The sequence below is a fragment of the Pyrus communis genome, chromosome 13, assembly GCF_963583255.1.
Source record: "Pyrus communis chromosome 13, drPyrComm1.1, whole genome shotgun sequence".
Lineage (NCBI taxonomy): Eukaryota > Viridiplantae > Streptophyta > Magnoliopsida > Rosales > Rosaceae > Pyrus > Pyrus communis.
Genome location: NC_084815.1, coordinates 21,687,061 through 21,704,865, shown reverse-complemented (window position 1 = coordinate 21,704,865; position 17,805 = coordinate 21,687,061). Strand labels below are relative to the sequence as shown.

Below are 17,805 nucleotides of genomic sequence, written 5' to 3'. Positions count from 1 at the left end.
AATATGAATGCATTAGCCTTAAATACTAAAAAAAAATGGCATAATCACGAATCCGTTGTCGATCAAGAAAAGAGGACGAAACATAAATTTGATTTGAAAATCCAAAAGGACTAATAAATTCTTTTCTTTTCTTTTTTTTGAGCTGTGTTTGGGGTTACCGGTTTTTTCCTTCCGTACTCTCCACGTAACAAAACACACACACCAAACACAACCCAAACCTCGTTTATTCAAGTACTCACCCGCTTTTGCAGTTAAGAAAAACCCGCCAACGAACAACGGTAACATCTTCTTCTATTTAAATTGTGAATCTAATTTTGGTCAAAGGCCACACCTTTACACGAATTATAATCCCTTCAAGTTATGCCTGTAAGGTGTTTGTTGTCTGACGAAATGCCTAAGTAGTTCTGAATCGACGAATGAGTATCTAATTTGTTCGAAAGTAATCCAGGAATGGATGTGGCACGTCGTAATTTGGAGGGCAATGCCGATGCTGTAGAGTTTTGTCCCCACGACACGTGCCGCCATGTTCTGGCAGCTTCAACGTACACACTGCAAGAGGGTGATCGGCTGAGCCGAGCTGGAAGTATCATCGCTTTTCAACATTGGTGCTGAATTGGGTCGGCTTGATTTGTTTCAGCGGATTGAAACAGCGGGGATTTTCGATATTAAGTGGAACCCAGTTGGAGACAGTGTGAGTCCTCTTCTTGCTCAAGTCGACGCTGATGGTTACTTGAGAATTCACGGTCTAGAGTCGTGCTCAGATGAAGCTCAAGGAATGGAATGCTTATGTGTTCCTTGAGTAGTAAGCAATGAAAATATTTTAAGGGTTTTCAATATGATCAATGTTTATATGCTGAAGTGTTGTGAAATTTTGGTGCAGAGTTTTCTTTGAAAGAGATAACTGATGAAAAGATCAGTCCTTCCATGTGCCTTTTCCTGGATTGGAACCCTTCAGCCACGTCTATCACCGTGGTGCTTTCAGATGGTTCAATCCGGGAATCCCAACTTGAGGCAAACGAAATGTGGAATGCGCACGATTTTGAGGTTTGGACAACTTCATTTGATATCCACCAGCCCCAGTTGGTAAACTGGTTCAGATGACTGCAAATTCAAATGCTGGGATTTGTGGGACGGTCCTTCCAACTTTGGCATTTCAGAACACAAGGGCCCACACAATGGGAGTTTGCTGCATAGCCAAAAATCCCAACGACACGAATAGCGTAGTTACTGGTAGCTATGATGAGTACCTGAGGGTGTGGGATGTAAGATCAATATAAAAAACCTATTAATGAAACCTCTATTTGCTTAGGAGGAGTTGGAGAATCAAGTTCCATCCTTTTGCAGCCGGTCTCGTCTTGACAGCTTGTATGCACAACGGGTAATCGATTGTCAACATTAATGGGGATAAAACCGAAGTGATTGAAACATACAGCAAGCATGAGTCACTTGCATATGGAGCTGACTGGCACACAGGCATATCACTCCATGAAGGCAAAAGGAATAGCACTTTAGTTGCTACTTGCTCATTTTATGACCGGCTTCTTCGGATATGGACACCGGAAAGCGATTCGCAAGGTTTTGCCATTTGAGTACATCACTTTAGTTGAGCTGGGAACGATCCAAATGGTGTCACTTTCGGGGATTCTGCATTCGCACCTCATTAGGTACGGATTAGTCATGGAACCTATCTGTTGGCTTTTGAAGTTTCTGATTTTTATTATGGAAATCATGATAAGAGCATACGCAGGTTACAAATATATAGGGGAGTTTGAGTGAGTTGCAAACTACACTCAACACTCAAGTTACCACCCAAATCTCCTTGAATCATGCTAAACAGCCGGCATAGGGAACATAACTAAGCTTCTTGGATTAAGGAGTTGACAACAAGATAAGACCCTAATACAAGTTGATAAGAACAAGAAGAAAATAAACGGCTATTAACTAGGTCAACCACTAATAGAGTTGACAAAAACCTTATTACCCAGATAATACCAAGAAACCCTAATCATGAGGAACCCTAAGTAACCAGAGGTCTTTCAATACCCCCCCCCCCTCAAGCTGGATCCAGAAGGTTGATGGATCCAAGCTTGCCGAGAAGCTTTTGAAACTAATGGGAGGCTAATGGTTTGGTGAATAAGTCTGCAAGTTAATCGTGGCTCCTAACAAAATGAGTTTTGATGACCTGTGATTGTACTTATGCATGAATATAGTGACAATCAACTTCAATGTGCTTGGTTCTCTCGTGGAAGACGGGGTTGGAAGTAATGTGCATTGCTGCCTAGTTGTCATAGAAAAAGGACATGGAATGAGGAGTGAAGACACTTAAGTCGCATATTAGACCTTTCAGCCATATTAGTTCACACACAGTAGATGTCATGGCTCAATATTCAGCCTCAGCACTTGATCTTGCAACGACTGCTTGCTTTTTACTTTTCCATGTAACAAGGTTGCCTCCCACAAATGTGCAATACCCTGTTGTAGACTTATGATCAATATAATTGCCAGCCCAATCAACATCACAATAACCTATGATCTGAGTGCTCTCATTCTTCTTCATGATTATGCCATGACCCACTGAACCTTTTAGGTACCGAAGTATTTTTTTGACAAGATTAAAATGCTCCATCGTGGGAGAGTGCATAAATTGGCTAGCAATGCTTACTGAATAGGCTATGTCAGGCTTTGTGATAGTCAAATATATCAACTTACCAACAAGTCGTTGATAATAACTTATGTTTGGAAGTGGTTGCCTCTCCAAGCTGAGTTTGAGCTTGATTTCAAGAGGTGTATGGACAGGTTTATCATCACTCATGTTTGCTTCCTTGAGAAGATCTTAAACATTTTTTCGATGGCTGAGAAAAAAACCCTTGTGAGAGGTTGCCATTTCTATGCCAAGAAAATATCTCAGTATTCCAAGATCTTTGATTGCAAAACGTTGTTGTAGTGAATGCTTGAGCTCCTTTATTTCTTCAGGGTTGTCTCCTATAATGATCAAATCATCTACATATACAAGGACTACCAATTTCCCAGTAGTTCCTGTGTGCACGAACAGTGAGGAGTCTGCGTTGCTTTTTTTAAAACCAACACTTGTAAGGATTGAACTAAGCTTGGCATACCAAGCTCTCGGTGATTGTTTAAGACCATAAATCGATTTGTGCAATTTACACACAACATTAGTTTCATGACTTTGAGGATGACACGGGGGTAATCTCATGTAGACTTCTTGTGACATCCCACATCGCCCAAAGGAGTGGATCATGTGAGCCTTATATGTATATTCCCATCTGTACCTAACAAGAAGCCTTTTGGGAGCTCACTAGCTTCAGGTTCTGTAAGAACTCCGAAGTTAAGCGAGTAGCACGCGAGAGTAATCCCATGATGGGTGACCCACTGGGAAGTTCTCGTGTGAGTTCCCAGAAACAAAACCATGAGGGCGTGGTCGGGGCCTAAAGCGGGCAATATCGTGTTACGGTGGAGTCAAGCTCAGGATGTGGTGGGGGTCCGGGCCTGGATGTAACAATTTGGTATCATAGCTAATTCCTAACCAGATGTGACATCCCACATCGCCCAGAGGAGTGGATCATGTGAGCCTTATATGTATATTCCCATATATTCCCATCTATACCTAGCACAAGGCCTTTTGGGAGCTCATTGGCTTCGGGTTCCATGAGAACTTCGAAGTTAAGCGAGTAGCGCGCGAGAGCACTCCCATGATTGGTGACCTACTGGGAAGTTCTCGTGTGAGTTCCTAGAAACAAAATCGTGAGGGCATAGTCAGGGCCTAAAATGGACAATGTTGTGCTACGATGGTGGAGCGGGCCCGGGATGTGGTAGACCTCGGGCTGGATGTGACAATTTGGTATCAGAGCTAATCCCTGACCAGATGTGTGCCGACGAGGATGTCGGACCCTCAAAGGTGGATTGTGACATCCCACATCGCCCAAGGGAGTGGATCATGTGAGCTTTATATGTATATTCTCATTTTTACCTAGCACGAGGCTTTTTCAGAGCTCATTGGTTTCGGGTTCCATAGGAACTCCGAAGTTAAGCGAGTAGCGCGTGAGAGCACTCCCATGATGGGTGACCCACTGGGAAGTTCTTGTGTGAGTTCCCAGAAACAAAACCGTGAGGGTGTAGTCGGGGCCTAAAGCGGACAATATTGTGCTACGGTAGTGGAGCAGGCCTGGGATGTGGTAGACCTCGAGCTGGGATGTGACATTTCCAATCTTAACTAACATTCTCATCGAAAATCACATCTCTAGGGATAACTATTTTCTTGGTTTCAAGATTATATAACCTGTAACCATTTTCACAGGTTCCATAACCAAGAAATCCACATTTGACACTTGTTGCATCCAATTTCTGTCTCATATGTGATGGAACTTGTGGATAACATAGAGATCCAAACACCCTTAAGTGTTTCACTCTAGGTTTTCTTCCATTATAGGCTTCAAATGGAGTCTTGTTATTCAAAACTTTGGTAGGGCATCTATTGAGAGTATATACTGTAGTGTTAACTACTTCTGCCCAAAACTCAAATGGCCATTTCTACAATGGTCATATTTATCCTCTCTACAACACCATTTTGTTGAGGAGAATAGGTCACTGTGAGCTGTCTTTCCAAGCCAAGATCTTCACAAAACTGAGAGAATTCAAGAGAAGTGTACTCTCCTCCTTTATCACTTCTTAATTTCTTAAGCTTGTACCTACTTTGTAGCTTAACAGTTGCTTTGAATCTCTTGAACACACCAAATGCCTTAGACTTACTCCTCAGAAAGTAGGTCCACAAATATTAGTATGAACCAACTGCAATGGTAAAGTAGCTCTCAAATTGGTTTCCTTAGGAAAAAACATCTCTGCAATGCTTGCCAAGTGCACATCCTTCACACAATGTGGTGTTTACTTTCAACTCAGGTGATCCAGTCACCATTTCATGCTCTTGTAGCTGCATTAGAGCACTCATGTTCAAAGGCCCTAGTCTTCTGTGTTATATATCAGCAGCTTGTCCAACACTAGCTTTCATGACTATTTGAATTCTTGGTTGCAACTTTAGAGGAAAGCTTCTATTTCCTTTCATAGGAATCTTAACAACTCAGTTGGAACATGTGAAATCATCATAAATTCTAACTTTAGTACCCCTAAATACAAGGTAGTACCCATGCTTCGTCATCTATCCTACACTCAACAAATTTTCTTTTAAACCAGACACCAACATTATCTCTTTTATGTACCTTTTGCCTTGCTTAGTTTCAACTAGCAAGTCAAATTTTCTAGCTACATTAACCAATTACCTTATGCCCATCTCAACTTTGGCAGTGACACTCCTATTAATATTCACCAAGAGGTCTTCTCTCCCTGTCATGTGATTGCTACAGACATTATCAACACACCAAATGTCTTCACCCTTCTTCACAACAGCTAACATACGGATATAGAACATTGTTGGAGTGCTCTCCATTTGACCAGCATAATTCACTTGCTGAGTAGCTTTCTTAGACTTGTAATCTTTGGCAAAATGACCTGGCTTATCACACTTATGACACCTTGGCTTTCCCTTGAACCAACATTCTCCGAAATGCAATTTGTCACAATATTTGCAAGGATTCTTGGCTCCATCAGAAGTTCCAACAAATTTCCCTTGCTGCTGCACATGTTTGTTATCCCACTTCTTACCATTTGTCTTCTAATTCTTTGTTGGTTTGAAATTTTGATTGGCATTATAATTGTTCCTCTTGGGAGCTATACTCAAACTAGCAAATGCCTTCTCATTGCTATTTTCAGAATGTCTCTTAATTCGTTGTTTATACCTTTTTAGAGTAGCAACAACATCCTGCACATCAACAATCTCCAAACCTCTAGTATTTTCAATCACAGCAACAATACTATCATAGGATTTAAGAAGACTAATCAATAACTTCTGCACAATTCTTTGATTTCCAATATCTTCACCATAACTTTTCATTTATGTAATAAGATCAAGTAATTGCACAAGATACACAAAGAATGTCTCATGCTCACCTATTCGAGTATATTCAAAATCACGCCTTAAACTTTGAAGTTTCACAGATCTTACCTGCTTGTCACCAACAAACTCTTGCTTCAGTATATCCCAAGCTTCTTTTGTTGTCTCTAGTATGGCGATCCTTGGGAAAATTTCATCCGACACAGCTCCTTGAATGATGCCGATAATGTTAGCATCCTTGACTATGTTCTCCTTTAGAAGCTTAAGCTCGTTTGCAGTGAGATCTTCTTCTTTCTTCACTGGGGGACTATATCCCTTCTTAACCATATCCTAGAGATCGTGAGATTTGAATATGGTATTCATCTTTATCTGCCAAAAATCAAAGTTTTCTCCATTTAAAATTGGTGCTCGAAGATCAGCACCACTCGATCCAGCAATATTATACTTGTTATTGAGTAACCCAGAAACTTTCAGAGTTTTCTAGAGTAGCAGCAAGACCCAATTCTCCTCTGACTTTCTAAGTTGTCAAACACGTCACATATTCACGCCTAGATTGAGATCAAACCTGGCTTTGATACCATGATAGTGTTTGATTTCTAGGTTGAATTGATTCAATGGAACAATGTATATGAAATTGAAAATGTGTAGATAAAGATTAGAGAGTCATGGAAGCTTCAAGGTCTGAGGATGCTCATTGGATTCTACTCCCTCGAGTAAGAAGCTCAAAAGGAATATATGATTGTTGGAGGAGGAGTAACAAACTCACTCTCTCTTATCATTACAAAAACAATCACAAGCATCTATCTAAGATGCCGTATCAAAAGGAATATATCATGTAAGATGCTTACACTTGTCATGAGTTATGACTCACTACAATCTAATCTAAGATGCCATATGGAATATGATCCAATAACTCACATTAAATCCTACAACCTGCATATAAACTAGCCATCACAGCAAATACATTTACACATATCCAAAATGTGTTTGGACTACTGCGAATATACTACACATTGCTTGAATGCTTGAAAAAGGGTACTGTTAGGATCATGGCTGGTGTCTACATGGACAAATGGTCCTCAAAAACTCATTCATTCACCTTACTTTGCATAACTTCTTTCCAACTCTTCTTCATTGTTCTCCAGAAGCCTTTCATTAAAAAAAAAGGTTCATCTGGTGTAGATCATCTCGGTTTTTAGTGAAGTCGGATTATATGCAACTTGCTTGGTTCTTTTGGAAAAGGATTTTTCAGCCGGTGATAGGAGCATATTTAGGCGACTTACTTAGCTTGTTTTCGTGCATCTATGTTGTTAATTCATAGTTGTTTTAGTAGTTTAAGCCATTTTCGTGTGTTTTTAGGTTCATATGGCTAAGGAAGCAAAAAGATGCATTTTGGAGCATTTTGAAGCAAAATTGGGCTTGGAATGGATAGCATATGCTTGGAGCCAAAGTGTTGGACGAATTTGAAAGCCTTGTATGCACTTTGGACATAAAACAAAGGGCCTAGCCCAATCAAACAATCCTTTGAGCCATGCAAAACCTCTAGCCCAATCAACAACCCTTAGCCACATGCATTCACATGCATCACAACCCCAAAACCATCAAGAAACACCCATTGCCGTGCCTTGCACTTCCCCTTTCATTTTCAGCCATTCCACTTCATCATTACACCACCTTCTCCATCTTTATTCCACATGCATTCATCATAATTCACCCTAGCTACCACCATTCACACACACATGCACTTACTCTTTCATCATTGCACCACCAATTCAACACATGCATTTCCACCTTCCTACTTCATCATTTCAGCCACATATTCACCCACATGCACTTTAATCATTCAACACATGCATTCACACACCAACAACAACTCAATGCCGCGCACTTCCCTTGCCTTTCCACCAACAACCTAGCTCTTTTTCCATCATTATTTCATCCACATGCACTCTCAATCATAACAACCACATTCACTCTTAAACAATCACCCACATATTCTCCCATTCCCCCTATAAAAACCCATGCATTCATACACAAAAATCACATCTCATTTTCATACACAAGACACCACAAACACATCCAATCTTCCCTTTGCCGCAAGCTCCCATTCCATTTCTACACAATCTCTTCTCGGCTTCATTCCATTCTATACACTCTCCCATTCGCAGAAACCATTCAACCTTAGCCGCTCCACCTTCATTTACAACACACTTGGAGCACCAACACCGAAGGCAACTCTTAAGGGATTTCGACATCAGTTTTGCTTCAAGGGTTCTTTCTTCTTAATCCTATGTTCACTCATATTATATATTTTTATGTCAAACCTTTTGTAAACATGAAGTGTAACTAATCTCTCTCTAGGGATTCGATGTAGCCTTGCAAGATTGCCATGTAGTTAATTCAGAATTCTCATTTAATCTATCTATTTCTTGTTTCATTCTCTGATTTAATTGTGACTTAGTGTGTTGATTTTAATGCTTGATCATCATTTGAATTAACCACAGGTTGTTTAGCCAAGATTAAATCACACATCATGCATAATCTTGGTGGATATGTGAATGAATGAAGGGAATGTTTTGCAAACATCCTGCCGAGTGTTCCCTTTGGTTTTGTGAAAGTTTCTTGTGCACTACATATTCTTGATTAGGAACCAAAGTTGCACATCACAATTAGGCTCATGATTAGAGACATTTGATCAAATCCACACATCATATGGTTGATCATATCTAAGTGAAACAAACTCAAGAAATAGGTAGATGGATGAGTATAATCTGACTTAACAAGCATGGACTTGGCTTAGCAATGGTGAAACCAAATCCCTAGCTTCATCTCCATTTGTGCTATCTCATTTTATTAGTTGTTGATTCATTTATTTGTGTCTACTTCATTTTCTTGTGCTTTCAAGTTACAACAACAAATCTGCCTAAGTTGATTAGTTTTATTTCTCTTATAGAGTTCTTGCAAAACAAGTGATTATATAGGTCCAATTAGTCCCTGTGGATTCGACACCCTTACTTGTGCCATTATACTAAACATATTCTAGCATGAAGAAGGAAAACATCAATCAAAATGGCGCCGTTGCCGGGGACTGATTTCAGTCCCTTATAATTGCTTGTTTTGATATTAAAACTTGTTCTTTTCATTTTAAGTAGATTTCTGATTTTTATTCAAACTTGTTTTATCTTGTTTCAGGTAGTATATGTCAAATAGACTTGCTGAATTAGGCCAAAGAATTGAACGGTTAAAGGGGAACACTTTGGAAAGCTTTGTGCCAACAAGTTCCTCCATTGTCCGTGAAGAAGAGGAAGGGAAACCGTCTAGTCCAACAAGTGAAGGATCTGAGTACTTTAATTGGGAAAGAGAAGAAGAGATGGCGGACAACCAAGATGATCTTCGAGCTTTGGAGGATTTTGCTCAACCAATCATACCAAATTCACCTTCATGCATTTTGCTGCCCACAGAAGCTAGAAACTATGATCTTAAATCTTCACATTTCCATATGTTTCCTTCTTTTTATGGCTTACCTAATGAAGATCCTTTAGCTCATATTAAAGAATTTTACAATGTTGTGAGTGGTTTACCTTTACAGGGAGTAAGTGAAGCAAATCTGAGGATGAGAGTGTTCCCTTACACCTTGAAAGATAGGGCCAAGGGTTGGTTAATAACTCTAGTACCTGGTTCACTCACTACATGGGATGCCGTAGCTAAGAAGTTTTTGGAAAAGTTTTTTTCCACTCAAAAGACAGCCACATTAAGGGGACAAATCTTCAACTTCAAACAAGATGATGGAGAACCTTTCAATGAGTGTTGGGAGCGCTTTAAAGGCCTTTTGTTGCAATGTCCACACCATAGGTTACCTCTTCACTTGCAAATGCAAATTTTCTATGATGGACTAACCCAAACATGTCAATCAACTGTTGATAATGCAGCAGGTGGAGCTTTGAAGAAAAAGAATGCTCAAGAGTCATATAACATTTATGAGATGTTGGGATCTAATGCTCAACACAAAGATGTAAGGGGTAAGAGAGTTGGAGTATATGAAACAAGCTCTAATCATGATCTTTCTTTGCAGGTAGCTAACCTAGAAAAGAAGCTTGAATCCGTGCTCAACATGGTGCAAAAAGCAAGTGAAGTGTGTGCCATTTGCAACATACCAAGCCACCTTACTCATCAATGTCCATCTAGGGAGGCTTACCCCGAGTATGTCCAAGAGCAAGTGAACCTCATGAATTCTTACAATCAAAGGCCAAGGAATGATGTGTATTCCAATACATATAACCCAAGTTGGAGAGATCATCCCAATCTTTCATGGAAGAACAACAATCAATTCCAAAACTTCCAACCAAAACCTACTCTTGAGGATACGGTTAAATTGTTAGCCCAAAATACCTTGCAATTCCAACAAACCACCAATAGCACTCTCCAACAACATTCGGCGGCTCTAACCAAAATGGAGACACAATTGGGGCAGATTGCAGATGCCTTGAGCCAAAGAGAGGTTGGAAAGTTTCCAAGCCAACCCGTGATACTCCAAAGGAACCAAGAGCAAGCCAAAGCAATCACTACACTTAAAAGTGGTAAGGTTATCAATAATAGAGTTGGCAATGAAGTTACTAATGAATTTGATCATGTGAATGCAGGAGTTACTCAAGGAGAAAATGAGAAACCAAATGAGGAACCAAGCCATGCTACTCCCTCGTTTGAAGCACCAAATCTTCACAAGGCCGAGAAACCTTACACTCCACCAATACCATTCCCTGGAAGACTTGCCAAGAGCAAGCAGGATAAGTCATTTAAGGAGATTTTTGATATTCTAAGTAAAGTGAATGTTAACTTACCTTTGCTTGATGTCATTAGGAACATGCCAGCTTATGGGAAGTTCTTCAAAGAGTTAAACAACTACAAAAGGAAGTATGGACCACATGAGAAGGTAGTGGTGTCCGAGAATGTAAGTGCCGTGTTGCAAAGAAAACTTCCACCAAAGCTCAAGGATCCAGGAAGTTTTTCTATCAACATCACCATAGGGGACAAGAAGGTAGAGAAGGCGATGCTTGACTTAGGTGCTAGCATCAACTTAATGCCTTATTTCGTGTACCTTCAACTAGGTTTGGGGGAATTTAAAGCCACCACCATCTCATTACAACTTGCGGACAGATCCGTGAAATATCCAAGAGGTATAGTAGAGGATATTCTAGTTCAAATTGATAAACTAATCTTGCCTGCGGATTTTGTAGTGTTGGACATGGAAGAAGCTCCTATACATGACCGAGAGTTGCCTATTTTGCTTGGGAGACCGTTTATGGCCACGGCCAAGACCATCATTGATGTGCAAAATGGACTCCTCACTATGACAGTGCTAGGAGAGACCGTTCAATTCAAAGTGTTTGAGTCTCTTTCACATCCTTCTTCATCTCTTGATTGTTATGCCATTGATGTGCTTGATTCGCTTGTTTTCTCTAAGTTCTTGCAGGCACAATCTAATGAACCATTACAAACTGTTTTGAGTCAATCTCAAGATGAGTTTGATGAAGAAGATGCACTCATGGAAGAGGTAGCTGCCTTGGAAGCATTGGCACCGTATCCTTTGAATATTTTACCTCTTTTAGAGCCTTTAGAACCATCGAGGTCACATTTAACCCCTTCCACTGTTAAGGCACCAAAACTTGAACTTAAACCACTTCCACCACATCTAAAGTATGCATATCTAGCTGAATTTGAAACTCTTCCAGTTATCATAACTTCTGACCTCACCCCAAATGAAGAAGATAAACTAATTAGGGTGTTAAAAGAGTTCAAATCAGTTATTGGTTGGTCTATTGCAGATATCAAGGGAATAAGCCCTACCATGTGCATGCATAGGATTCTTTTGGAAGAAGGAGCAAAGTCAACCCGTGAACCACAAAGGAGGCTCAATCCACACATGAAGGAAGTTGTGAGGAATGAAGTGTTGAAGTTGTTAGATGTGGGGATCATATATCCCATTTCTGATAGCAAATGGGTGAGTGCTATTCAGGTGGTACCTAAGAAGGTGGGAATCACGGTGATGAAGAATGAAAACAAAGAGCTTATGCCCACAAAGCCCACGGCTAGTTGGCGTGTTTGCACCGATTACAGGAAGTTGAATTCTAGCACTAGAAAAGATTACTTTCCTATGCCTTTCATAGATCAAATGCTTGAGAGATTGGCAGGTTACTCACACTATTGTTTTCTTGATGGTTACTCAGGTTACAATCAAATTGCAATTGCTCCGGAGGATCAAGAGAAAAATACCTTTACTTGCCCGTTTGGCACATTTGCATATAGAAGAATGCCTTTTGGACTTTGCAATGCTCCAGCAACATTCCAAAGATGCATGTTGGCAATCTTTTCTGACATGGTAGAAAGATTCATTGAGGTATTTATGGATGACTTTTCAGTGTTTGGTTCCTCTTTTGATGAATGTCTTAACCATCTCTCTTTAGTACTTCAAAGATGTCAGGAAACAAATTTGGTTCTCAATTGGGAAAAGTGCCAATTTATGGTGAAACAAGGAATTGTGTTGGGGCATGTAATCTCTAGCCAAGGAATGGAGGTGGACAAAGCCAAAATTGACATCATCACAAATATGGCAGCTCCCACAACCGTTAAGGGAGTAAGAAGTTTTTTGGGCCATGCGGGTTTTTATCGTCGTTTCATTAAGAACTTTTCAATGATCACTCGTCCATTATGCAATCTGTTAGCTAAAGATGTTGTATTTCATTTTGATAAAGCTTGTATGGATGCATTCAATACTTTGAAACATGAATTAACCTCGGCCCCTATTATTATGGCACCAGATTGGTCTTTACCTTTTGAATTAATGTGTGATGCCTCTGACTATGCTATTGGTGCAGTTTTAGGGCAAAGGGTGAACAAGCTCCCACACGTGATCTACTATGCAAGCCGGACTCTAAATGATGCTCAACTTAACTATTCCACAACTGAAAAGGAGTTGCTTGCTATTGTTTTTGCCTTAGAGAAGTTTCGGTCATATCTTGTTGGATCTAAAGTTATTGTGTTTTCTGATCATGCAGCCCTTAGGTACTTGATGACAAAAAAGGATGCTAAGCCACGCTTAATTAGATGGATACTCTTACTACAAGAGTTTGACTTGGAAATTCGAGATAAGAAGGGAAGTGATAATGTTGTGGCTGACCATTTGTCACGGCTCAATGAAAACCATGGAGTTGGACAACCTTTGCCTCTAAATGAATCATTTCCAGATGAACAACTCCTTGTTATTCAAGAAAAAGAACCATGGTATGCTGATTTTGTTAATTATCTTGTTTGTGGTATAATTAGAAATGACCTTTCTTTTCAGGAAAGAAAGAAGTTCCTTACCATGGTAAAGCACTACGTTTGGGACGAACCATATTTGTTTAAATATTGCCCTGACCAAATCATTAGGAGGTGTGTCCCAGAGAGTGAGCAACAAAGCATTCTAACGTTCAGCCATACATTGGCATGTGGAGGACATTTTGGTGCCAAAAAGACATCTCTAAAGGTTTTACAATCTGGTTTCTTTTGGCCTACTTTATTCAAAGATGCTTTTGATTTTTGTTCTAAGTGTGATAGGTGCCAGAAAATGGGGAACATTAGCCGAAGAAATGAGATGCCATTGAACAACATTTTGGTGGTGGAGCTCTTTGATGTTTGGGGAATCGATTTCATGGGACCATTTCCATCCTCTTTTGGTTACTTATACATATTAGTGGCAGTAGATTATGTATCCAAATGGGTTGAAGCCATTGCTACAATAACTAATGATCATAAGGTTGTTTTGAATTTTCTTAAAGATGTGATTTTTTGTAGGTTTGGAACCCCAAGAGCTATTATTAGTGATGGTGGCAGCCATTTCTGCAACAAACCCTTTGAATCCTTGATGAAGAAGTACAACATCAACCACAAAGTGGCAACCCCGTACCATCCTCAAACCTCAGGACAAGTGGAGATTAGTAATAGGGAGATCAAGAACATTTTAATGAAGACCGTAAGCCCTACAAAGAAGGATTGGTCATTGAGGTTGAATGATGCACTATGGGCATATAGAACAGCATACAAGACCCCCATTGGCATGAGTCCTTATCGCCTTGTATTTGGGAAAACTTGTCATTTGCCAATGGAGATTGAACACCGTGCATATTGGGCCATCAAGAAGTTCAACTTTGATTACAAGGAAGCTGGAGTAGCAAGGAAACTCCAACTTAATGAGTTGGAAGAACTTAGAAATGAGGCATATGAGAATGCCAAAATCTACAAGGAACGGACTAAGCTATATCATGACAAGGCCATCCTACGGAAGGAGTTTCACCAAGGTATGAAAGTACTGTTGTATGACTCACGTTTGAGACTTTTTTCAGGTAAATTGAAGTTTAGGTGGGTGGGACCATTTAAGGTGCTGCAAACATTTCCCCACGGAGCTGTGGAGATAGAGAACATGAAGAATGGCACCTCTTTTAAAGTCAATGGGCAGCGATTGAAACCATATTTGGAGAAAGTGGAGGAAGAGCAAGTTTATCAAGTTGTAGATTTTCTTGAGTTTACAACACCGTGAACAAGCTACCATGTCTTGCCTAGACATTAAATAAAGCGCTTACTAGGAGGCAACCTAGTGTGGTTTGTGTTCTTTCCTCATTTTGTGTTTATGTTGTCACCATTCCATATTTTTTTGCCTACTTGCCTTGTGTTAGTTGTGGTTAAGTGTGTTTTTGCTTACTAATACGAATGTATATGAGGGCTATGTTTGTAGACAAACTATTGGGTTGCTATGAAAAAGGGTTTTATGACACGGGACATGTCATAACTTTCGAAGGGGTGTTTATTTGTAAGTTCATGTCGGAGCACAAAGGTAAGCCGCCTCCCCGAATTTCAATTTTCTTTTATACTAATATGTTGTTAATGATTCAGGCATCCACTCTAGAATTTAAACCATTACCGGATCATTTCAAGTATCACCCTCCATTCAAAGATCAATTCCATGCCGTTTGATTTGATTAAAAAAAAAAAAAAAAAAAAAAAGATACTAAACATGGAGAAAGATGGAGCTTCACAAAGGTTGTTTACGTGAAGCCCCACTACGAGGCGTCGGAGCGGAAGGCATAGAAGCGGGAGGCATAGAAGCGGGAGGCATCGGAGCGGAAGGCATCGGAGCTAGAGCATTCCAGGCCTCAATACTTGGCCAAGCGCTGGATGACCCAGGAAAAAGGTGCCTCTAGAGATAAGCCGCAAGCCTTTGACGGTCACTGTGAATTCGACCCTCAGATTCTTGCAGCTCATCAAGCTTCCTCTTCATGCCCGACGAATAGTTATTTGCAAGCACATGCAAACTTCTATTCTCGTACTTAAGCTGCTGGATCTCTTGCTTAAGACTTTCCACCTCTGCCATCAATGATTCCACCTGACGGGAGCGGGCAAGCAGGCGTTGGCCCATGTTGGACACAGAGCCTGCACATTGAACGCTGAGAGCGAGGGACTCTTGAACGGCCAACTCATCGGACCGTCCTGAAAGCAGCCTACTGTCCTTAGGAGTAAGGAGGTTCCTAGCTACTATCGTAGCTGTTGTTGCATCGGTCATCATGGAGTCTTCACCTGAAAGAGGACCATTAGAAGATAAAAAAGAAGGGCGCCATACATTACCTTGACGGGGCGCAACCGGATCGCTGCTAAGACTCAAATCTAAGCTAAGGTTCGATGAGTTAGTCATTTTTCAAAAGTGTTCAATGAGAAGGGGTGGATGAAGTTAAATTTCGAAGGGCCGGAGACGATTTTCAAGAATGGGAAATCTTCAGAGTGTGTATGTTGGCGGTGATTGATAGCTCTATAAAAAGCCAAGGCGACGGGTCCACCGATTCAAAGAGCCGGATTTTCCGGCGTAAGTTAGGCGACGCTCCCTCGGCTTTTCAGAAAACGCGTTCAGCTTTGTCAAAAGATTTCTGACAAAGCTGAAAACACGTGGAGGCCATCATCGCAACTACACATCTTTAGCCGACAAGCGCAAAGTTCGGCGACGCTTTCTCTGCTTTTCAGAAGACGCGTGCAGCTTTGTCAAAAGGAGCCACATCTGCACTACCACGTGTCATTCAGAAAGCGAAGGGGCGTCGTTCAGAAATCGAAGGGGCGCCTGCTCAGAAATCGAAGAGGCGTCTTCAAAGATCGAAGAGGCGCCACTATTTCAAAAAGCCGGATTTGCGGGATCAAAACGTCTGTCGACAAGGGTAAAAGAATGGTACCACCACTTGTTATTATCTCTATATATGTCGACCTTCATCTTTTATGGCAAGGCAGACCTGAAGAAAATGCCCAACTCTTCCTCACCTCTGAGGGCGCACTCCCAGCAAAGCCTTTCGAAATACTCAATTCTTTCTTCTTCCCCAAAGATGATACCAGATGCCTGGAGTACAGATGACCCAGGAGGAAACAACACAACAAATACATGTGCTGATTCATTCACCGCTTCTTCAAAAGCAAAGGTATCTCATATCATCAAGGTCAAAAGCAAAAGTATCTCATATCATGCTCTTTCCCTGTCTTTTTCTTTGTCCTTGTTCTTACTCGCATGGCAAAGTGAAAGAAGCAATCAGCCGGCACTTGGAGTCAGTCTTCCGATCTGGTTCCAACTGCCTGGAATCTATTCCTGGTTGCTTACCTAGCATTGCTCTCAAGTAGTCATCTTCAACGGTTGATACACTTCCAGAGAAGGGACCACTCCTGCAAAGATTGAACAAAGAAACAGATAAAAGGGGTAAGCTCAGACCTTCGGGGAAGACCAAAAGAATCCTGCTGCCCAGTTCAAGATTATGTAGCACAAAGGAAAATCAACGATGGGCGGAAACCAGTTCAAGAGTAAGCCTGTGGAATCACAAAGATCAAAGCCTCAATGCAATCACCAAGGAGAATAGGGAATTTACACTCCATAACCAGATTTGCGTCCCTAAACTCTTCTCTTTGTTAATTACATTCTGCCATGTTTAGTATGTTTAAGTGCTTTTTGTGTGTTTACTTATGTTTTGTCTGAAACTATGCTTAAAACATTGAGGACAATGTTTGATTTAAGTGTGGGGGGGGGGGGGGGGTAACTAAGTATATTTGATGCAAATTCGTGGGATTTTATCACCTATTACTTCAAATGTTGTTTCTTGCTGTTTTAAAGTGTTTAAGTTGTTTTAGAGTGTTTTAGTATGTTTGTTTTATAACTCCGAAAATCACATAAAAATTTGAAAAACATGTTTTGAAAAGCCTAAAAAGAGTGTTTTGAGTCGTTTTTGTGTGTTTGTGTCTTAGGGTACATTCCAACACAATGATAAGGATTTAGTTTGTAATTGCATGACTGTTAAAGAGAGTTATAAACATGGATGAAAGTTTGATTTACTCTTGGTATATGCTTGGTTATGGTTATAATGTATGACTTCACATGCAATCATAAAAAATAAAAAAAAAATTTGTGACATGCTTGAAGGAAGGAACTCAAACAAACGCTACAACCCTGTGAGACTCGAGCCATTACCTTCTTTGGAGAGTTATTTTCTGTGATTCTTTGTTTTCTAAAGTTGTTGCATGATCTCATTATTCCTTGCTTGGTTGCTACTTAGAATGCAATTGTATCATGATAGAACTAAATGCTAGAACTTATATCCATTTCATTCAAAGCATGACATTGAATTGCATAACATATATCAAGATAAAGTTGTGTAGTTGCCACCATAGCCAAATAGCCTTACTTCCCATATTTCGTATTTGTTGTAAGTTTTAACCCCTTTGAGCCTTGTTTAGCCTATGTTCTTTAACCCATGTTATCCTTACCTAGCCTAGAATAGGACCATCCATGC

At 40.4% G+C, this 17,805-nt stretch overlaps 1 protein-coding gene, 1 non-coding gene and 1 pseudogene across 2 annotated transcripts; 1 reads left to right on the top strand and 2 right to left on the bottom strand.

Annotated features, from left to right (window-relative positions):
• Positions 1-450: 450 nt before the first annotated feature.
• Positions 451-1,589, top strand: LOC137712359 (uncharacterized; annotated as a pseudogene).
• Positions 1,590-2,380: 791 nt separating this feature from the next.
• On the bottom strand, positions 2,381-2,812 carry LOC137712358 (uncharacterized mitochondrial protein AtMg00810-like). Its single transcript, XM_068451448.1, has one exon. It carries the CDS (start codon positions 2,810-2,812, stop codon positions 2,381-2,383), a length of 432 nt encoding a protein of 143 aa, XP_068307549.1.
• Positions 2,813-9,706: 6,894 nt separating this feature from the next.
• On the bottom strand, positions 9,707-9,817 carry LOC137714037 (small nucleolar RNA R71). The gene has a single exon (XR_011065379.1). It is a non-coding gene; the product is annotated as a small nucleolar RNA R71 (small nucleolar RNA).
• Positions 9,818-17,805: the final 7,988 nt, after the last annotated feature.